The sequence below is a fragment of the Armigeres subalbatus genome, chromosome 1 (genome assembly GCF_024139115.2).
Source record: "Armigeres subalbatus isolate Guangzhou_Male chromosome 1, GZ_Asu_2, whole genome shotgun sequence".
Taxonomy (NCBI): domain Eukaryota; kingdom Metazoa; phylum Arthropoda; class Insecta; order Diptera; family Culicidae; genus Armigeres; species Armigeres subalbatus.
The window spans coordinates 135,027,504-135,050,516 of record NC_085139.1 but is presented as its reverse complement, the minus strand read 5'-3'; the positions used below and the strand labels follow the sequence as shown (position 1 = coordinate 135,050,516).

Sequence of the window (23,013 nt, the reverse complement as noted above, 5' to 3'; positions counted from 1 at the left end):
ACCGGCCGATCGTTCTGCTTACCGCACAAAGCAGAACAAAATTTCGATGACCGGCCGATCGTTCTGATTACTGAAGAAAACACGTCTGGACGCAATCTCAGATCTTTCTACGTCCAATACAAAACACGAAAAAATCTGAACTGAACTGATTGTTTCACTTTCCAATTTACTCACCCACACAGCAGAATCAGCACGTACTGCGTCCAGCACAAAATACGAACACACTTGCACTCTTTACGATTTATTCAGTTACATTGATCGCGATTCGCAATGGAAAGTGATGTGACCTATGCAACTTCTATTTTATTAACTTGTATGAATATTTTTATGTACAACAGTTTTAGCATTTTATCATCTGATTTTTAGAGATTTATTAGTATTATTGTTGTTGTCTTTATTAAAGACACTTGCAGCCTTCGACAGAATCGTCTCTGTAGAACAGGTTCTTGATTATAGTTATTATAGACTAAGTGATTCGCTGATAGCTTCGCTTTTATATAATTTTTTAACAATATCGATGGCTTAAATTAAATGTTAATATGATATTTAAAAACTTAAACACAAGACGCAATTATCCATTTCTTACTCGGTAGGCAAGATCGCGTTCAGATCAATTTTTTACCAATATCTTTCCGACCTGTGGCCTTATTTTAGCATGATTATAACACTGACATCCGTGATTATAAATTAACATGATGTGAAGAAAATTAAGATAACTAATAGACTTGAAATATAGAAAAGTATTCAAATTCTAAATCAGTTCCGCTACTCTGGAGCCACTTTGAGTATATAAAAATATGAACCCAAAATCATAAACTTAAATTATTCAAATCATAAAATTCACGATTTAACCTATTAATCACTCCCTACAATAATCACATGAGGCCAAACAATCTGAGCCTACATCAAATTTATCAGTGCTTTTTCCTATTGCTCAATTGGATATACTAAAAATATCTAATTATCTTTTTTAAACTCTGGATAAAAACTCTCAATAGGTACAAGTTACTTCGTACCATGCATTTGTCCACGAATATAAAACGAACAATAATAAAATAAATCAGAAAGGGCTCACCAAAGATCCGTTGAATGGCAAGTTGGATGGTCCTTGTTTGACGGATGGATATCAATCGACTAAGGAAGTTCGTTTATCACCTTAGATACTGGGAAGTCATCTTCGCAAAACGCTTCAGAACCGCTTGATATGTACTTCAACAGCTTTCAGAACTTTCTCTGGATAGACTATCTCTGACATAAGCAGCTGGCTCCATGTTTAGTAAACGGTGATTGCACTCAGAAACAGGTCAGGCGCCAGGCGGAACTTGGTAATAGCTTAGAACTGCTGGCGCTCGTTTGAACTGCCTCAGCAGCAGGGAGCTGCATCAGTACTTGACGAATAATCACCGAAAAGTTTAGTTGGGCTTCCATTCCATGTAGCGAGAAAATGAATTGTACGCGGGAGTAGCTTCAACAAAGATCGTGTTCGTACTGTTCCACTTTCGGATGGATATCTGCTGTTGCGTCAGGAGAACTCCGGTAGATGTTCGGTTTGGTTTGAGAGCAAGACTGATTTTAGCAAGAATCGGTAAAAGAACAAATTTTTCATCAAACTTTGAAAGCATTAGCGGTAAAATTTTGAAAACCATAGGTGAGAATCTAGGTTGTAAAAATCAGAAAAAATATCGGGGCTGCATTGCAAGACGCTTGCGTATCAAAACACCAGGGGATGACATCAGACAATACATAAAATCATCAATAAATGCCACGTTTGCTACAAGATGGAATGTAGAGCGAAATGTGTTCCTCAGAAAAATAAAATACACGACGGAGAAGTGGTCGGATCAACCGAATCGGAAACAACAGATAGTGCTCTCGAGATTACGTGTGGGACATTGCAGATTCTCTCATCCACATGTGTGTAATGGGAGTAGAGATGAGAATTGTGAATGCGGTCGTGGAGCGCCTACTGTAGAACATACTATTGTTAACTGTCCAATTTTTTACGATCTACGTCGGAAACACCAGCTAGAACTACCAATAGGAAAAATTCTTGAGAATGATTCATCGTCAGAAGAAAAACAACTTCTGTTTTTAAAAGAATCTGGTTTGTTTAAAAACATATGAATTTGTATTAATATATATAAGATAAGATATATCTAAATGTAATAGTTCAAGCTCATGACGTGACGTGAACGACTCTAAGAGTTTAAAGATCTGAAATAAAGACAAATAATAATAATAATAATCTGAACGTTGTCGATTTGTGATTCTGTCAGCAGTTAGTTGTGAGTACGGCGAGTACGCGTATGGATGGATTTTAAGAGATTTGCAGTTCCACGAGCCGAGTTTCCAATCGCTAGTCCTTTTTCACCGCTGTGGTCTTTGCCGATTGTTCCGGTCCGTATTCTATCGCTGCTTATTCTTTGTTTGTATTTTTTAAAAGCTGGCTTGCAGGACCTGACATCAACCCCGCAATTTCCGGTTGTAAGCCGCTCCTAACATGGAGAACAGACACTCGATCAGATTTGCACTTTCGAAAGGAACAAACTCCCTCTTCCCTATCTTCCCTTCCCTTCCCGCACAGCATTTGCTGTGCCTAATAGTGTTTGTACAATGCTTAAATTAAATCGATTGTCCAACATAAGTAAACAAATGATGTACCATTATTTAACCCTTATTTAACAAATTACTGGAAAAAGCACGTGGTTCCCGAAATATTCAAATTGTGGCTTAGTTGTATAATCACCTGAGTTTCAGCCAAAATGGATAAGTAAATACAACTCTATTACTCTTTCGTGCTGGAATCTGGAAATTAGTTCGTATAAGCCCGATTGAGAAAGAAAGACAGTTAAAGGAAAATTCTACAAAATGATGATAAAATGAAAAATGTGAATGCAAATGTTTGTTGGGTTCTTCTTCAACATCAACTACCTTTGTTGCAATTTTGTGCCCAGTCAAGCTTTCCGAACCAGTTTTCAGCACAAAAGAGCGACGAATTTTGACTGAAATCTACATACAAACTTCAAACCAAATTCGCCAGCTTATTCAACAAGTGATTGAGCTGATATTTTCAGAGATTGATTTTCTCTGCTAAAGGCACAATCCGAGGGGGTTCCCCTTAAAATCAGACAACAGCATTTCGAAGCCCATTTTTCGTTATCGCAGAAAAATGTATACGACTTGTTGTGAACCTTTGTCGAACACTCGTTGTATTTATATTTACTTACAACTTTACTCATATGGTTTAGCAACATGTCGCATAAATAATGATTATTATCATGATAATATTCCCTATTTGTGTGGTCTATTGCATTTATTTTTACCAATGAAAGTAATGTTTATGAAACTTGTATGTTAATATGTGGTTACTATATAGTAGGACCGGTGCTTAGTTGTTGACACCTCGTAAAAATGGCCTGGCCATTTTGTATTCAGGTAGCCAACCAGTCGTAGATTTCGTCCATCCCTTCCTTGTTAATGGCACTAAACTGCACAATAGTGATATCCTGAGCAATCTGTTTTCTGAACTTTTCCATCTGTAACATCAACAAAGCTTCATTTCTCATCTGACGGTAAGCGAGATCCATCTTCGAGAGAACCAACAAGAATTTCGCTTTTTGCAACCTTGGCTCTGCTAGCATGGAGTACAGCAAAACACCTGAGGAAAGATTATGCATTAGATCAATTGTTAAATTAATGTTACCACCTCCAAACTCACCAGCAGCTGAGATCTGGCAAAGATTTGACGTATCTACCACGTAGATGATTTTATCGATGGGTCTATTCATATAATCGCGCCAAATTGGTGCCAGGCAGCCACCGACCTCTCGAACTTGAACTAGATCTCGTTTACGGGCTGGTGGGGTTGGCTTTATGTTGATTTCCTTCTCATCAATGACCAAGGGGGGAATTTTTATGGTGAACAAATTTGTACCAACGCTGGGCACAGAATGGGATGTGAAATTAACCGAGTCCGGATTTTGCAAGCACGTAAGCAGTAGCGTTTTTCCCGCACTGATCGGACCGAGGCAAAGGTACGACATGCTGATGCTAATACGCGTGGAAAAAGAGTACAAATCTTAAAATTGTTAAATCGATAATTCTTACTGGTGCGATTCGTTGTGCCATGGTAATGCTATATTGATTCATTATGGATTGCTTCTATGATGGCCAAACAGAACTAGGGGACATGAGATGAACCAGCATTGAACTGAAAATTCTAATAATGAATAACTTATAAAAGAGGGGTACGTTTAATACTGGCGAACCTAAGAATCGATTACGATTGTCATTTGTTCATTGAATAGAAATAACCTGGATCATGATCAGTTTTGACAGTAGTTTCGTTAGTATAATATGAAATAGCTACATATAAGTTTTTTATGCAGCCAGCCACCAAAGATGACACTTTGGCTATATGCAAAGAATTCTTCAATCGAACTGAGCAATCCCCTCAAATTAACAAATATTGAATGTGAACATTAAATCGAATCCATCCTTAGCCCAGTTTATTCGATGGAATTATTCGATGGAATGCAAGGAATGTATGATTACGAACATTGGTGGTGTTACCGACAGGATAGGTAACAATAAACGGCCTTAAAATTAGTTAAATAAATGAATAAATAATATTGTTAAAACTGAATAAATAATATTGTTAAAAGGCTTGGTCTCGAGACACTTAAGTCCGGTATAGATAGCGAACAACACGTATTTAAAGAAAAAATCTCACAAGTCAGTGGTTGAATCAGATAGTGGAAAATCAAAAGTGCAGTGCGTGGGACGCTAAAGAAAGTCCTTCAAGTTGCGAACAATAATTTGGTCACATCGTGAGGTCGGATCTCTCCTCGTCAATTGGGAGTAAGATTGTCTTTCCTACGTCATCTCTACGGGACGCCCGGACAACGCTATGCTGCTTTCAATCGTGCCCTCGGTTCTAAAATCACCCGGACACCCAAGTTCCTAGGCAAACGCCAATCGATCCTAGAGGATATGTTCAACCCTGTCATAACCCTGTATATAGTGCACATCTCCATGCAACGCCAGCATCCATTAGTGACCGCATGCGTGATGGCTCGTAAAACCATTTTCGACACACGGTACCAAACCTCGACCCAGAAGAACCCCGTCAATTCAATTCCCATAAATTGAGGTAGGTATAGGGTCATTCGATTTCCCCGGTTCAAAGCCAACCGTGAAGTAATTCAAAAGGTGAGCTGGCCTGGGCGTATGGACGTCGACACCTCAGGACATGTGGATGTCCATGGGTGGTTAAAGTGGTGATGAGTGTGCGATCTCCTTCCTTCTGACGGAGTGCCTTGGAAAATTAGTTCTTTGCCATAGCAAAAAGAAAAGGCACGATTTAACCACGATGTGGAAGATACACATCTTTTATGATAACAAAATACTACATTGGATGAAGATTACGAAGGGGCGTGACTTCGGTTAAATGATGCTTGAATACGATGGTCGACCGGTGACAGAAGCACATCTCGAAATACTTTGGCCTTTCAAGTGAGGACGAACGTATGACGAGACGACGAACTCTATTCGATCGAAGGGTTCTTCGTAGTCCTAAGTAAACAGACTTCTGCTACGATGACCTCATCTTTCATAACAAAGTTTCTTTTGTGTTCTATGTAGAAATTATAGTAATTATTAATAAAATTGTCTTCTTTATTTAAAATACGTAAATATTCATAACTGCAACTGATGGAACTACGTGCGCCCACGAAGGGAACTTATTTATCAAGTCTGTGAATTGCTGCGTATGCAAGCGATGTGCTTCCCAATGTGTTGTTACGACAGCAATATCTGCCAGCAATCCATCATGATTCTTGTCGTCGTGTTCGAAATCCATAGTGATTTCCCACGAATCACTGGGTAATCCATGCGTTATTAACACGAAGTGCGCTTTTTGGTTGTTGAACTCAGTTGGGGGAGTCAACTTATCGAGTAAACTCCAATTCACTAGTTTCACCCCAGGCTTTGCTCCAATGATTAGGGAAGATTGGATGCTTCCCTTCAAAATGAAAGTCAACCGTCGAACAGAGTCGTTCAATTGTTCATGTTTGATCTTTTTCAAAGTTACTACCTTATCTGCAACAGGCGGTGGTCCAGGCAACCAGTAATTACTGAAATGGGAAGAAATTAGATTATTTTACAACAGCCCCAAAGAATCAAATTGAGCAACATCATAATAAATCAACAGTTTGTTAGAGAAACTGCATTTGTGGCCTTTTTTGGTCAAAATGCACCATTCCCCAAAAATTTAAAAAATATAACAGGTGAAATTGAGAAAATTGTGAAAAACTAAAATTAGGAATTTTTCATGACAAGTGTACCCCGCTCATTCTCGCATAATAAGCATGACAACATTTGCCGGGAATCAGCATACTTACTCGAATTGTATCTGGTGCCACATGGAGTAAAATGGGACGGCACAGAAAATTTCCGTCTCACATGTGTTCATTTCGTGCATCGCCGTAACCTTCTCTGGATTTGCAATTCCACGTACCAAGCGGTACGAATGGCGGTCCATTTCACGGAATAAGTATCCAGAATCATTACCTCTGGAGTTTCCCAGATCATCGTAGTATGACCGCATAACATGCTGAAAATATGAAAATAAAATAGACTTTGTAAAAATACAGTGATAAAGAAGAACTTTTTAGTATTTTTTAGTTCCAAATTCATAATAATGTACTCAAAATCTGCTCGTTATAGCTTATTCAAACTGCGAGCTTTATAATGCCTCTGCGTAATGAGTTTTTTTTTAAATGGATCAAACTGTGGCTCTACGATCGGAATCATCGTCATCTAATAACAAAAACATGTCGATAATGAGTTGATGTTTTCAGTTAAAACGCTTATAAGCACATGACAATGCTTTACATTACTCTATTTTTGGATAGTACGTTATCGATCATAATTGAAGAATACATAAGTAAACGTGACATAGGCAACTCAAGGTTAAAAATACCAACTTGGGCGTGAATCATTATAAATTTAGAACAATTGAGTCGAGTCACCTGTCTTACACCGAAATAGATATTAAACCTACCGTAACGTAGTGACGCTGAACCGTGGGATAATGTGCGCTATCATCTCTAAAGGGAAATCCAACTTGAGTGAAGCAAGCCATCAAAACTGCGAGCAGAATGAACACGGTCAATTTGGAAGTGAGCTCAGACCCTCTTTTCAGTAGGCTCACTAAAGGTACCATGTAGCTGCTGATGAATAGCGTACTTAGGGCAGCCAAGGATCCTATCATAAACTCAGGGTTCTTATATCCACCCGAGCGTCCGGATAACGGTATAAAGAGTTTCATGAACATATGGTAGTATTGGGTCGCCCACAGCATTGTAAGTGACTGAAAAGCGAGATGTACCAGGAGCCATTTCCGTGTAGTATTCTGCCAGTTCAGTGCCGTCGTGACTAGTGACGACATCAATGAGAACAAAAGTATGACCATGAACATGTACGTCGTTCGGATACCAGCGTATGTTAATCCAATTACCAGCATGGCCCAGAAAAGGCTTACACCGATTAAACGAGATTGAACAATTTGAGACAGGTTCAGGACGGTCTGTGGAAGAAAGAATAAAAGATAGTAGGTTTAGATTTGATTCTGGTATTTTCAATAGACAAGTGGAATAATTCGACATTATACTTAAAACTTAACCCCCTACAACCCAAATTTTTGTTTTCGCTCAAAAACACTATTTTGCTTTCTAAAATCGATCTGAACACATTTTCGGCAATTTAAATTTTTAATTCGCGATTTCTTCAATTTCAAATAGGGTAACGGTTCGGCACTTCATCTCATAGCTCCTATGTCAATCTCATCAAAAACAAAGCAATGGGAAGGAATTTGATTTGTTTCTTTTTTTTTGTTATTTTTTCCAGCAGTGAGCATGCATGTTAGCAAAAAGAAGTGACGAGATTGGTGTAGTATTTCTTTGTTTTGCGATAAGATGAATACAAGCCAAAATTTTCAAAACGACTTATCTGCTTTTGTAAACAAAGATTCAAACGACTATTTGACGAATCTGATAGCTCTCCCACGCAAACCAACACCATCCACAGGTAGCGGAAACCTTCACCTACCTATTGATGGTGTTAGTTTGCGTGGGAGAGCTATCAGATTCGTCAAATCGTCGTTTGAATCTTTGTTTACAAAAGCAGATAAGTCGTTTTGAAAATTTTGTCTTGAATATATGTTCAGTGAGATGGAAAATGGAACAGTTTCCCTATTTAATTTTTAGAATTTTGTTTTTCTAGATTTTTATCCAACAAATTTATTTCTTGAATCTATAGAATATATTCATCGTCTTTGATTTTCAAATATTTGGGGTTTGGAAATTCCCATTCAATGCTGACTTATTGCAATTTTGGAATTTTGAAAATTTAACTCTTCAAAACAAGGAGGAAAAAAATACTCAATTTTCAATACGTTATGGAAACTCAGGTGCACCAATTGCAGTCATACAACGTTTTTTATTCTTCGGAAAGAGTAAACGGAAATCTGCAAACAGACGTTAACTCAGGTAGGGCGGGGATGGGTATGTCATATAATTCTTACCCGACCCACTGAAACCAAAACCATTTCGCCAGTCCGTATCCCCGGCCCAGCTAAGTATTGACCGCCAGCTAAGGGTTGCGTACTTAGCTGGTAGTGCAGCCTGGGCACTGTTGTCCTTCTGACATCAGCTAGAGTGAGAGGGTGCGTCCTGTGGGGTCTGCCTAGGATGTGGTGGGGTTCGATAGTGGGCTCTGTTGAACTCCTATAAAAAGCTGCATGTGTCCCCAAACAGGCCCTATCAAAGCGACCGTGTGCCGCTCAAAGCGCACTAGCCTAGTCCTGGTGTTGGGTGGGACTTTAAACAAATTTGACCCGACTGACCGAGCGTCTGTTCACCAAGGAGGTGCGGCTCCAACAGCGTCTGTTCTGGCATCCAGCGGCTGAGTATGAAATGCTATTCCCCGGAAGCTATACCTAAAATGGCAGCCCCATCCCGGTGGATAGGGAACTTTGGGCCAACAACCTACTGTTCCCGAAACATCAATTTGTTCGAGAATCCGATAATGAAAGAATACGGATAAGAATAGAAACATGGAACGTTTTAACCCTAGCCCAGCAGGGTAAATTGGCACAACTTGCCAATAAGGCACGCCGCATGAAGCTTGAGATCCTGGGACTGAGTGAAGTCCGTTGGCCAAACTTTGGAGAACACAGAACGCCGTCGGGACAAGTTCTGCTATACTCTGGTTTACGAGGTGAACACGCTCCCCGGCATCGCGGAGTTGGCTTCCTACTAAGCGCTCAGGCACACTCTGCGCTTATGAAGTGGGAACCTATAAGTGAAAGGATAATCGTCACTAGATTTAGAACACGGGTCCGAAACCTTACTATAATCCAATGTTATGCGCCAACCGATGCTGCCGATCTGCAAGACAAAGAGAACTTCTACAGTCAACTCAATGCCGTCGTAGATAAATTCTATCCGAAGGGTGATATCAAGATCTGTTTGGGCGACTTCAATGCGAAGATAGGATCCGACCACTCGAACCATGAGCGCATTATGGGGCGCCATGGTATCGGAGAAATGAGCGAAAACGGAGAGCTGTTCGCAGAATTTTGTGGTAATAACGACATGGTGATCGGGGGATCGCTCTTCCCTCATCGATCGGTTCACAAGGTCACGTGGGTCTCCCGTGACGACTCTACAGAAAATCAAATCGACCACATCTGCATCAGCCGAAAATGGAAACGGAGCCTTCTTGATGTACGGAATAAACGTAGTGCCGACATCGCGTCTGATCATCACCTCCTCATCGGCGAAATACGCCTACGCATTGCGCGGATTCGTCGGCAGGAGGAAAGAGTTGGACGACGATTCAACACACGCCGATTGGAAGATGCCACGGTGAAACGGTCCTTCGTTGAAGAACTGGAGACGCGTGCTGCAGATATTCCGGAAGGTGGCAGCATGGAAGACCAATCAATGGATCGCCATCAAGAATGCCTTCATCACCACCAGCGAGAACAATCTGGGCGAACTACGCACCCAGAGAAAACAATGGATCACCGATGAGACCTGGAAAAATATAGAGGATCGAAGAGAAGCCAAAGCCGCGATAGAGCGATCGAAAACCAGAGGAGCCAAAGTCTTAGCCCGTCAACGATACGCGGCTCTTGAGAAGGAAGTAAAACGCTCATGTCGACGGGACAAGCGAGCGTGGGCAGACTCTCTGGCCGACGAAGGAGAGAGAGTCGCCGCAACCGGGGACATTCGCCTCCTCTACGATATCTCACGACGCTTAAGCGGGGCGAATATGAATGCAACGATGCCTGTGAAAGACGCGAATGATCAGTTATTGACCGACCCAACTGACCAGCTGAAACGCTGGTTCGAGCACTTCGAACAACTTGTTAAGGGCCAGCCAGGCCATCATCACCTCGGCATGATCTGCCTAGGATCCGACGTATAACACGCGTCAATACCGAAGCTCCATCACTGCTAGAGATTCAAACAGCCATCCAAAGCATGAAATCGAATGAAGCCCCAGGAGTCGACCGCATATCAGCCGAGATGCTCAAAGCTGACCCCATGACATCCGCTCAACTACTGCATGGTTTATTTCGTAATATCTGGGACACCGCAACTTTCCCGGTCGACTGGATGCAAGGTATATTAGTGAAGGTGCCCAAAAAGGGTGACCTGACTATATGCGATAACTGGCGAGGCATTATGTTGCTGTGTACCGTTCTCAAAGTTCTGTGCAAAATTATCCTAGCCCGGATTCAGGAGAAGATCAATGCGACTCTCCGGCGGCAGCAAGCAGGATTCCGTGCCGGGAGATCCTGTGTGGACCATATTGTCACGCTCCGCATCATTCTGGAGCAGGTCAACGAATTCCAAGAGTCCCTTTACTTGGTATTCATTGACTACGAAAAGGCTTTCGACCGTCTCAATCACGAGAATATGTGGGGCGCCCTGAGACGCAAGGGAGTTCTTGAGAAAATCATCGGCCTCATCCAGGCACAGTACGAGGCCTTCTCGTGTAGAGTGCTGCATAATGGGGTCTTGTCCGACCCTATCCGGGTCGTAGCTGGTGTGAGGCAAGGATGTATTCTATCACCGTTACTGTTCCTCATCGTAATCGACGAGATTCTGGTAGATGCGATTGACCGTGAACCAAACCGCGGGCTGTTATGGCAGCCTATAACCATGGAGCACCTAAATGACTTCGAATTGGCGGATGATGTTGCACTCCTCGCGCAACGGCGCTCTGATATGCAGAGTAAGCTCAACGACCTTGCAGAGCGGTCCTCTTCGGCAGGTTTAGTCATCAACGTCAACAAAACCAAATCGTTGGATGTAAACACGGTGACTCCTTCCAGTTTCACAGGAGCCGGGCAACCAGGGGAGAATGTTGAAAGCTTCCAATATCTTGGTAGCCAAATGGCGTCAGACGGCGGTACCAAGATCGACATAGGCGCACGGATAAAGAAAGCAAGGGCTGCCTTTGCGAGTTTAAGAAACATCTGGAAAAACAGGCAGATAAGTGAACGCACCAAAATACGAATTTTCAACTCTAACGTGAAATCTGTGCTGTTATACGCTTGCGAAACATGGTGTGTATCAGTGGAGAACACTCAACGGCTGCAGGTGTTCATTAACAGATGCCTGCGGTATATAATTCGGGCCTGGTGGCCTCACAACTGGATCTCAAACAACGAGCTCCATCGTCGTTGTCACCAGAGGCCGATAGCAACAGAAATTCGGGATCGGAAGTGTGGCTGGGTCGGCCACACTCTACGTAGGGGCGGAAACGAAATCTGTAAACAAGCATTAGACTGGAACCCAGCGGGACATCGCAGCAGAGGCAGACCCAGAGGCTCATGGCGGCGAAGCCTCAATAAAGAAATAAAAGAAGTCGACCGAAATCTAACCTGGCAACAGGTTAAAGCGATAGCCGGGCAACGCTCAGGGTGGAGATCTTTCATGTCGGCCCTTTGCACCACCGGAGGTGTACAGGATCCATAAGTAAGTAAGTAAGTATCCCCGGCCCGCAATTAAACAATACATCAGGGGAGGACTATTGAGAACGGTCACGCCTATGCTAACGCACTCGACGTTATAATCAGGGATTAAATCCAAAAGAGAATGAAACAGTCCCTCACTTATCATCTCTGTATATATATATATACGATATGTAGCATACCGTGAGAGACTTTTTTTTCGTAAACTGTCATGATAAAGAACTGATCCTAGAGGATATACCTCATGATAAATTTCTTTTAAAAAGCTCCAAACGCGGGGAGCACTGGTTCTGATTTGCATTACAGTTTGTTTTACACAGCTGTGCGGCCATCAATACAAAATGAGCGAGGACAAAGCGAGAATCATCACTTATCTGTGGGGGCTGCCAATAAAGGAAATAAACTATAGAGGAACATTGTCGCTGTCGTCACTGGCGAAACATCTTTTGCTGGCGAGGATAGGGCACTAAACGTCAACGAAGGAAAAATCAGTACATTTTGACAGATAGGTACCCAACATGTTTGAGAACGATAACAAAGGGAACCGCAACTACAATCATCCTCTATAGTTTATTACCTCTATTGTGGGGGCTGCCTATCCAATTCTGTTTTTTTTTTCGCACTTATACCTATATTTATTTATTATTATTTATTCAGACTAAGGCCGAAGTGGCCTGTGCGGTATATAAGAGTCTTCTCCATTCGGCTCGGTCCATGGCTACCCGTCGCCAGCCACGCAGTCTACGGAGGGTCCGCAAGTCATCTTCCACCTGATCGATCCACCTTGCCCGCTGCGCACCTCGCCTTCTTGTACCCGTCGGATCGTTGTCGAGAACCATTTCACCGGGTTATTGTCCGACATTCTGGCTACGTGCCCGGCCCACCGCAGTCGTCCGATTTTCGCGGTGTGAACGATGGATGGTTCTCCCAACAGCTGATGCAACTCGTGGTTCATTCGCCTCCTCCACGTACCGTCCGCCATCTGCACCCCACCATAGATGGTACGCAGCACTTTCCTTTCGAAAACTCCGAGTGCGCGTTGGTCCTCCACGAGCATCGTCCAGGTCTCGTGTCCGTAGAGGACTACCGGTCTAATACCTATATACAAGTTTGATAAATTTGTAATCATGGCTTGTTAAGATTCGAAGCAAATTTTGCCTTTCTTTTATCGTTGTTCGTTAATATCCATTGAGAGCGATTTTTTCAAATCCTGGTTTATAACACAACATCGACTTTAAGGGTGGTTGGTAACCTCACCTCCTGTCGATCGCAAGCTATGATAGTAACCTATCCGTCTGTATCATAAACTTGCGTAGGATAGAAAACGAGTACCCCGACAATAAACACCGCGCGTGAACCGCAATGACTTCTATATCTACATATGGAGGTCCCCGAAGTCCACCCGTGACGTTTTTGTTGTCGGGGTGAGCATGGTGTTCACTGCATCACAGTGGTCTCTACTGCAGCTGTACTGCCGCTAACCGCAAGTCGAGCACATCTGTTTATGGCCGCCCATATACAGATGTGTTCGACTTGCGGTTAGCGGCAGTGTAGGTTTTGTTAAAGACGCCATCAGCGCTGTAGTTTCGACATAATCTGTTGAGATGCTGTGTTCACTGCATTCCATATAACCTCTTCCCGACACATCCTCTCAACGAGGTTGTCTGGAGTTGAATCCATGCCGATGACAAGCAGCATGACATTGCGTTCAACATTGAATCGCATGCTCTGCCGATTCTACCTCACCTACACGTTCCGTGCACTCCGCAGATTGTCCGCAACCTAGCTGTTGTTTCAGCAGGGATGCGGTATGGATCGGACAGCAAAGCAACATCAGCTTTGCACTCAATAATCGACTGTTGTAGCAGCAGTTGAGCTCCCTTGCAATGGTTTAAGTTTAGCTATGTTACTTGCATGTCTGGACCCTTCTGGTGGTCGAACAGGCCTGAGCACCGGTAAGATGCGTGTTGTCTGTGCCCGGGCGACAGATCAGACATCTTGGTGCAGCCTGACAGGTGCGAGCTTGGTGGTTTTCAGCTCCACACCTACGACATAGCTTACTGCGGTCAGGCCCCTTGCAGTCATAGGATTTATGACCGCGGCCAAGGCCAAGTCAGACAACGTGGCCTTGTGTGCCGGATCGGCAGTTTGTTCATTATGAATAACCCGGGAACACGTGGCGCGCTTTCTTTCCTTTGGCAGCTTTGGAAAATCACCGGTGGTACTGTATTGTGTTAGTATAAGCAATAAAGGTATTTTAGAATTACTAAGTTTTCAGACAGGAGTGGGATCGGGAGCAGTCCTGTAGTAGTGGCGGGTCGCGGTTAGTCGACGACGATGTAACAAGCTTTTCCGGTGTAACTTTTTTGTTCAATACACTACATTCTCACAAAAATACTTTTCTAGTTATTTCTCTTGAAGAGAAGAAGCTTAGAACATGCTGCGTCCGCCCTCGTGGCATCAGATGAGAGGTGAAACTGCTATGAACGCCTCAGATTAGCCATATTGTACTCAATTTGATCCTGCGTCCGCCCTCGTGGCATCAGATGAGAGGTTAATTTGCTATGAACCCCTCAGATTAGGTCAATCTACTATTAACGCCTCACATTAGCCATATTGTTCTCAATTTGATCCTGCGTCCGCCTTCATAGACGCTAGTGAGCCACTTCTCACACCTCAGATCAACATAAAGACTGTGAAGGTAGTATCGCACAATTTTTGAAACCATTTAAAAACCAAAAAAAAGCTTTTTTTGAGCTTTGAGTTGGAAGTATTCAAAATTTGGTAAAAATGCCGTCGCACGTGAACATCATACCCTTTGGATGTGGATACCATTTACGTGAGTTACTTATTTTTATCATATTTCATCAAATAATCCGCTAAACAATGCCAGAGACCAGACAGGCAGCGATAGATTTGCTGAAGACTGAAATAGTAGTAAATTTACTATCCCCGATCCCATCAAGAACCTATTGGAATTCTTTGTGAGTAAAAAGGAACTTTCAAGCTGGCTACGGGAAGTAGACGAGCTATTTGAAATGTTCAAGATAAAAGGGGCTAACGGACAGCCCGTTTCACTGAGTTCTATGTATAAGAGCGATTAGAAATAAAATCAGAGGAGACGCTTGCGCGATTGTATGCGCAAACGGCGATCCGGATACCATTTGTGGTATCAAACAGATCCTGTTAGAATAATACGGTGATCGATCTGACTTTGCGACAAACGTGTCGTCACTGTTTAACATTAAGAAAGGTGATAAAACTCACCCGAAATTCTTCAACGAATGTAAGGAGATTAACACAAGACTAAAATCTAACTTGAATTCCAATCCCATCAAAGGAAAGGAAATCATAGATATTTTAACCGTTACTAGATATTTCGACATAATCGTTCAACATTTATCCGCTATCATTAGATTATCTAAGCCTAAAACCTTAGAATATGTAGACGAGTCAGTGTGTATTAACCAGAATGCAGAAATTATATCCAGACTCGTGAAATCTCAATTCCACAAATTTCCCAACAAAAGCAACGTCTTTTCGAGTAGCTCCCCTAAAAAGCATACAAATTCAAAACCCCCATATAGGGACCCGATGCAAATACAAAAATTTAAATCAGAGTTTCACTTGAATGAAGTGGACGTAGATAAGGACGAAAACGACGATGAGGACGACAATGTGTAAGATAGAGTGAAGCAACCCAAAAACGCAACGTGTCAAATTTTCGCGAGGAGGAAGACGATCTCTTAACAACGTAAACAATTTTATACCGTATATTCGCTTCAAGTCTAATAAAGGGATATTGAATGTCTTAATAGACACTGGGGCGAATAAATCATATACATCTTCTTCTTAATGGCATTACATCCCCACACTGGGACAGAGCCGCCTCGCAGCTTAGTGTTCATTAAGCACTCCACAGTTATTAACTGCGAGGTTTCTAAGCCAAGTTACCATTTTTGCATTCGTATATCATGAGGCTAACACGATGATACTTTTGTGCCCAAGGAAGTCGAGACAATTTCCAATCCGAAAATTGCCTAGACCGGTACCGGGAATCGAACCCAGCCACCCTCAGCAGTGGCGTAGCCACGGGGGTGGTTTTGGACATAAAACCCCCCCCAGAGACACAATTTTTAGAAGACATTTTTTTTTTTCGAAAAAAAAAATTCGGAAAACCCCCCCCAGAGCAATTTTCTGGCTACGCCACTGACCCTCAGCATGGTATTGCTTTGTAGCCGCGCGTCTTACCGCACGGCTAAGAAGGGCCCTTAAATCATATACATATTATTACATTTTCTGAGGTGAGCCAACCTAGGGCTTAAAGCCTGTCTAATAAAGACACATAAACAAATATATTAATCTGGAACAGGTGTTAAAGTGCCAAGAACCAACCGACCCGCAATACCTACCTGTATACCTGGTTCGCTACAGCCTCGATACACCTATGCCTGGCGTATTGTAGAGCTCCATAATCGTCGGTCTTGGGCGATGTTACTCCAGTTTCCCTGAACGTTAAGTGTCCCCAGGTCCGATTCCACCGCGTGCAACCTGCATGTTCGTGGTCTTCCACGAAGTCGCCGGCCCCTATCTGGTTCTCTATTGAATATTGTTTTCGCTATTCTTTTCTTCCGACATTCGCACTAAGTGACCAGCCTACTGAAGTCTGCCGTATTTCATACGATTTACAATATTTTCTTTTTTGTATACTTGATACAGCTCATGATTCATGCGTCTGCGCCCCACACCATTTTCTAGTTTTCCTCCGAGTATTGGATGCAGCACTTTTCGCTCGAAAACCCCGAAAGCTTGTCATCTCCCCCTTGAGGGGGGCCGCATGAGACGGAGACAATAGTTTGAAAGAGACGAAGATGGCACTGGTCCCCATTTCCCACGTACCCAGAACCGCCAATAATAGGTTACCCATTACCCAGGACCCAATAACAAAAAAAACTATTCGGAATCACCGTAACGAAGTAAAAACATAAATTTCACATGCAATACAATGTATTTAGTAGGTACGATTAAATTCCTTAACATACAGTTTAGTATGTGTGTGTGTCAGTGTTAAAATGTATCCCTCGGCGATCGCAAATCGTCTTGTCTATCCGGACAGAACCAAGATGATTGCTGGTCCCTGCCAGCTATCCGTGCCAGCCATTTCGATCCACTTTTGCTCTGGGATGTATTCCCCAACATGCAGCAACATAGTTTTGCAGCAAATGAAAGGTCTATTGATTAAACATCAATCATCACTTCGTTCGTCACTGATATCACGGTTCGGAGTTGTTATTTTTAATTTTCATTTTTCACCCTCACCGATCTCTAAGCAAATCTCAACTCTACTCCACCACTGTTGCTTCTCGGTGCAGACGCCAAATATGGGCTAACCAGCTGCAGGTTTTCATAACTGTATAAAATCAGCACTTTGGTTTAAAGCAGCTTTTTAGAACTATTACCTGGCCCTAAGCCATAATCAACAACCACGACTGCACTTAGTTTAGTTCTATTCCCGTTGGTCAGGCAATCAATCAGTACCGAAATACACAAAACCAAATATGCTAGAGCACTCGCCAGGTATGCCTGCTTGGCAGTTAACCGACAACTAACTGGGAAGATCGAATCGGATATCTCTGTTGAGAGATTGTCTCCGGGGAGGATTCTGCAGGATGCAATGAGAATGTTGGATGGAACGGGTTCCTGAAACCAAATTATGGCGTGCTTGGTAGCCAGTGTCATGCTGCTGCCCGAAGATGCTGTATGCTAGGTACGTAGTTTTTCAACCGCCTCTAGCTGATATTCGCTTGAGAAGATTAAAATGTGGCTCTCATCTGAATTTCAGCGCAGCAACGACTGTTCTGTTGGTGTGTTGTGTTATGTGTGATGAATTTTACATGGAGATAGATTTCTGTGTTTTGCAGCTATTGCAAGGCCGTCGGACGTGTGCAGGTTACAAGCTCTCCGGTCCGCCTCTTTTAACGCCCATGCTTCATGTCCATGAAGGGCCACGCACTGGTAGAATCAGAGTTTCGTATAGAGCAAATTTCGTTTCCGTTTGCATGTTGCGGGACCTAAGCTGGTTACGTAATCCATAGAAGGCCATATTCGCAGCAGCAATACGTCTTTTCACTTCATGGGAAACGTCATTGTCACATGTCACAAGCGTTCCAAGGTAAACAAATTCTTCAACAACTTTAAACACATCCCCATCAAGCACTACCTCAGCACCAACACCACTAGGTCTTTCTCTATCTCTACCTGCCACCATGTACTTTGTCTTGGTAGAGTTAATGGTTAGTCTATCCTCGCCGTCTCCTTCTTCAGTGGGACAAAAGCCTTCACTACTGCTCTGCGATCGATTCCAATATGGTCGATGTCATCCATGAAGCCCAGGAGCATATGCGACAATGAGATGATAGTGCCGTTCCTCTGCACGCCAGATCTCCTAATAGCGCCTTCGAGTGCAATGTTGAACAATAAATTCGAAAGTGCATCACCCTGCTGCAATCCGTCTAAGGTCACAAACGAGGTTGACACTTCGTCTGCAATCCGAATACTTGATTTCGAGCCATCCAGCGTTGCACGTATCAGCCCAGCCAGTTTTTTCGGAAAACCATGTTCGGACATTATCTGCCACAGCTCTTTTCTGAAATCAATGAACAGATGGTGAGTCTGCAGTCTGCAAGTTGTACTCCCGGAATTTATAAAGGATCATCCGCATGCTAAACATCTGATCCGTCGTTGATCGGCCCTCACGAAAACCTGCCTAGTATTCGCCGACGAAGGACTCCTCAAGCGGTCTCAGTCTGTTAAACTGGATACGCGACAGGATTTGGTACGCTGAGTGCAGAAGGGTGATCCCTCTGTAATTGGCACACTCTAGTCTGTGCCCTTTCTTATAGATTGGGCATATGAGGCCATCCAACCAGCCGGCAGGCAGTTCTTCATCCTCCCATATTTGATTAATGCCATATTTGATTAATGATTAATTAATGCAGCTGCTCACTTCGTGTTTGAGAAGCTCGACCGGGATCTCGTCCATCCCAGCAGCTTTTTGCCGGTCATTCTCAACACGCAAATGCGGTCGCTTATCGGCTTCCACCGGATAACACGCTTCATCTGCTTCCCGATCACCATGAAGCCAACTCCTCGTTCTGCTCTGTCACCGCCGCTATAGATGTAGTACTTGAATGAAGTGTTCACCCGATACATCGCCCGGAATTCACGGAGCACAGTACTTTTCTGTACTCGACTTAGCCAGTAAATTTTCACCAGGTTGAGGTGGAACCGAATGATATTTCAAAGACGGCATTCAATGTCGACAATGGAAAGTACGAATTTTTGAGAATGCTGTTCGGGTAGAAGAATGCGCCCGTTTAATGGATGCTGTTCTACGAAATCATCTGTGTGTGTTCTTAAGATGCACATATGAAGGATATTCAGAAAAATTTGCAAACCCATAAAGATGCTAGCTTTACAATATGATAAGTCTGAATTTCTTCGTAATTAGTTGAAGTAAGTGAAAACTGAACCTGAACAATCTTCTACTACAGAAGTTTTGTACCAGGCTTTGCAAAAATGACAAAACCAATGACTAGCCAACTTCGTGGCAAGAATAAATCAATTACTACCAATCCTGAATATGAATCTGCCTTCGCTAAGTTAAAGGATATCATGAGCACAACACAACTATTGAGTTATCCAGATTGTAATGAACCGTTTATCCTTCATCCTCAACCGACGCATCAAACTATGCTAACGGCGCAGTATTGACGCAAATGGTAGATGGACACGAAAGGCCAATTGCGAACACTGACAAAATCAGAGGAAAAGTATTCCGCACCTGCGAAACAACTTTTAGCTATCTATTTAGCTGATGAAGTGAATTCACGCCTACAGATTGATCAAAATGCTCGGAACGGTGGGTGCAGTTGACCCCCACAAACGTCGAATCAGAGACTAACCCGAAACAAACTGGCGGCCATTACCACTCTCGAAAAACTGGATAGAAGCAAAACAAGATCCACCTGTTTCAAATGGATTACGGTGAATTACACTCCATCATGGGCACATCTTTCTGTGAGAAACATTTTTTCGATATGTGAACGTAAACTAGTGTGTATGGGTTACAAAATCGTCTTTGGAGTGAATATATAGCCTTTTCGTTACACCTTGGTGTACGAGAAAGGTACAACGGCGGTTATGAATACAATATTATTGATACAATGTATTATCTATTTCTAGTCAATTCACAATCTGCGCATAGATCATAACCGTTGAGTCAGTCAGAAACGTTAATCGATGCTTATCATTATCGCGTGTTATGTTAGGTTTGACCACTTACCTTTTTATCGACAAACATCCAGTTAATAATCATCTGCGAGAAACAATGACACAGCAAAGCCGGACAACAGTATAATCCCAATACTAAGTATGGTGTCGAGTACCAAGATAACGCTCGGCCCATAGCATCCAGCTGTCGACCAATGACGAAGCACGTGAGAATGCTTCCAACAATACCAATCACTGTGGCCAAGAATCCATAAATCGCTTGCTTCACTATGGCTCCTTCTCCAATTGCCTTCATCGTACGACTTAACCCATAATACGGTACAATGATAGCAAGAATGGCCACTAAAGTATTAATAGTGATTGCAGAATCAGCCGAGTAACACACAAATAATAATCCCATAAAATCGTAAAATACGCTATATCCAGTTTTGTTCTTTCCTAATGATGCTTTTTCCAGCTCATCGCTATTCGCCATTTCTCTGGTTAGGGCCAGAATATTATCACCCGTCCGCTGTAGAACTGGGAGGGACAAGTAATCCATATTATCATACTTTGTGTGATAACGATAACCCTCAACAACATGGGCAAAATCCATTCCTGGTATATTTCCAAAATCTCGAAATATTCTGAAATCGGTATCGGACGGAATCAAACCGAATTGGAAAACCTCTTCAGCAACTGTCTGGGCAAATGGATGCCTAATGGAGCGCGCATACACATCAATCATCCATGGATGTTGGGGACCACTTTGAAAGAGAACTTCCTTTCCGCCAGACCCGGCTGACTCCAAGTTCAAAAATGCCGTGACTTGTTTGGCCCACTTATGTTGCGTAATGAATCCATGTGCTGCCTGCAGTGGGGTCTCCTCGGCACCATTGAATAAGAAGATTATAGAATGTCGATTGCGTTTTGGGCTCCTCGAAAGCACTCTCATAATTTCCAGCATAACACAGCAACTAGCTCCATCATCGCTGGCCCCCGGGCTACTTGCCACTGTATCAAAGTGGCAGTTCAGCATCAAGGTGGGGCTCGTGGAATTATCAATCTCACCTGCTAGTTTCACGACCAAATTTTGAACATTCCTGTACAAACTGGTCAATGCCCGACTCTTGTAATTAACCGAATAGCCTCCTGTTACCACTTGATGGTCGGTTAGCAAAACTTGGTTCGGATGCTTACTGGCCTGAATCATTTCTATTTCACGCTTCAAATAATTAGCTGTTAGTATCTCGTTTGCGTCACTTCCAGTAGGCTTCGGGCCGAAATCATTTAGAACTTTTAAATTGTCCCATGCTCGCTCTGCAATGAATGCTCCAGGATGGCTTTCCAAATTGGCACGTGTCAGCGCGTTAGGAAGATTGGTGTACAAATAACTGGATATGGTACCACAAAGTAACATCAGTACAACACCCAACATTCCCAGTTGAGAATCAATCTGGTGAAGGTTGCAATTTTCATTTTGTGGTTCGGATTTCAACAAGGGTTGCTTTATCGCTTTTTTCCGCTCCACCATTCTATCACATGTATTCGATAACTGCACTTGATTCCAACTGAGCCTTCAATTGTAAAAATGATTATTTATCAATTTGATAGTCTATCGAACATATCATAGTACAGAGACATTACCCGTATTGGTGCCTTCATAGGCGGTACTTAGCTCCTTATAGTCTTATAACTGAAGAGACATGAAAATAAATTTCTAAGTATGAATATAATAATCGATCTGTATCCGATTGGACTGATAATGAACCGCTAATGACGAGTAAATGTCATAAATTTAATATGAACACTTTGGTCAAAAGTTTTACCTGTTCTGCATTTATGTGAGTGCAGCATAATACATATATGAACCGGCAAAGCGGTTCAGTGATGGTGAAGTACGCTTCAACGCTTTAACACTGTATGGAGGCTTTATACAGAAAGAGGGAATAGAAAATAAAGATATGGTCACGTAAAAATTTGGACGCAAGTATTTCCTTATCGATGGTAATTGTTGTGGGTGTCTTACTATCGGCTTACAACCAATTATTTTTACAATATATTTATTTAGTAAGCTCTGGTGTGTGGCGGGTGTTCGCCGCTATCATCGATCGTATCGGTCCTTACCATAGTTCAATATAGTCCTCCTCAATGCAATGATCTTCAAATGAGATTAACCCCATATCATAGTGGATATGTACGTTATGTGGAAGACATTGATTTGGAAAATGTATTGGAGGTAACCACTTTCCCTTCGATGGGACTCGAACCCATGATCCTACAGTACGCTAGACTGGTGCTTTAACCAACTAAGCTACGAAGGACCTCCGTCGGCCTTCGCAACCTAGCGGCTACTGAACGAGCTCGAGATTCCCAAATTGGACGCATAGTCAAATCACTCGCAATCCATTTCTCAAGCCATCACTTCCACATGTGTATGGTACACGTCCACATTAGAGGAGCGTGAGTATTTAGAATGTCTGGCGGCTGTACACATTCTTCATCAGCAACTGTACTGATCAAGTGAGGTTGTGTAAGCTATTTGCCAGTCGGTCGTCAAGCTCAGACCCGACCGCATTGCGATGTTTTGGGATGTTTTGGCTTAATCAGCTCGCATTTTAAGTATTTTTTGTATGGTGGGAGCGCAGAAGTGAAGTTTAAAGTTCGGTTAAGGGGCTTGGAACTCAATGTGA

At 42.7% G+C, this 23,013-nt stretch overlaps 2 protein-coding genes across 3 annotated transcripts; both read right to left on the bottom strand.

Moving 5' to 3' along the window:
* Positions 1–3,206: 3,206 nt before the first annotated feature.
* Positions 3,207–4,145, bottom strand: LOC134206573 (ADP-ribosylation factor-like protein 16). Its single transcript, XM_062682302.1, has 2 exons — positions 3,719–4,145; positions 3,207–3,658 (listed from the first exon to the last, which is right to left on the bottom strand). The coding sequence occupies exons 1-2, from the start codon at positions 4,041–4,043 to the stop codon at positions 3,432–3,434; spliced, it is 552 nt and encodes a 183-aa protein (XP_062538286.1). The 5' UTR covers positions 4,044–4,145; the 3' UTR covers positions 3,207–3,431.
* A 1,522-nt stretch (positions 4,146–5,667) lies between these two features.
* On the bottom strand, positions 5,668–22,168 carry LOC134205153 (endoplasmic reticulum metallopeptidase 1-like). Of its 2 annotated transcripts, XM_062680129.1 has the most exons (6): positions 22,150–22,168; positions 21,968–22,016; positions 20,394–21,897; positions 7,064–7,588; positions 6,402–6,613; positions 5,668–6,134 (listed from the first exon to the last, which is right to left on the bottom strand). In XM_062680129.1, the coding sequence occupies exons 3-6, from the start codon at positions 21,852–21,854 to the stop codon at positions 5,681–5,683; spliced, it is 2,652 nt and encodes an 883-aa protein (XP_062536113.1). In that variant the 5' UTR covers positions 21,855–21,897; positions 21,968–22,016; positions 22,150–22,168; the 3' UTR covers positions 5,668–5,680. The 2 variants fall into 2 exon arrangements, with proteins under 2 accessions (XP_062536113.1, XP_062536114.1); XM_062680130.1 differs by lacking the exons at positions 7,064–7,588; positions 22,150–22,168 and having other exon boundaries at positions 21,968–22,143.
* Between the last annotated feature and the right edge of the window lie 845 nt (positions 22,169–23,013).

Coding starts and splice junctions, on each gene's coding strand:
- LOC134205153 (XM_062680129.1), bottom strand. CDS start 21,854: ATGGTGGAGCGGAAAAAAGCGATAAAGCAACCCTTGTTGAAATCCGAA. Junction 7,589..20,393: donor GGATGTTTGTCGATAAAAAG/GTAAGTGGTCAA, acceptor TTTCTTCCACAG/ACCGTCCTGAACCTGTCTCA. Junction 6,614..7,063: donor TTCAGCGTCACTACGTTACG/GTAGGTTTAATA, acceptor TCATATTTTCAG/CATGTTATGCGGTCATACTA.
- LOC134206573 (XM_062682302.1), bottom strand. CDS start 4,043: ATGTCGTACCTTTGCCTCGGTCCGATCAGTGCGGGAAAAACGCTACTG. Junction 3,659..3,718: donor TTGCCAGATCTCAGCTGCTG/GTGAGTTTGGAG, acceptor ATCTTTCCTCAG/GTGTTTTGCTGTACTCCATG.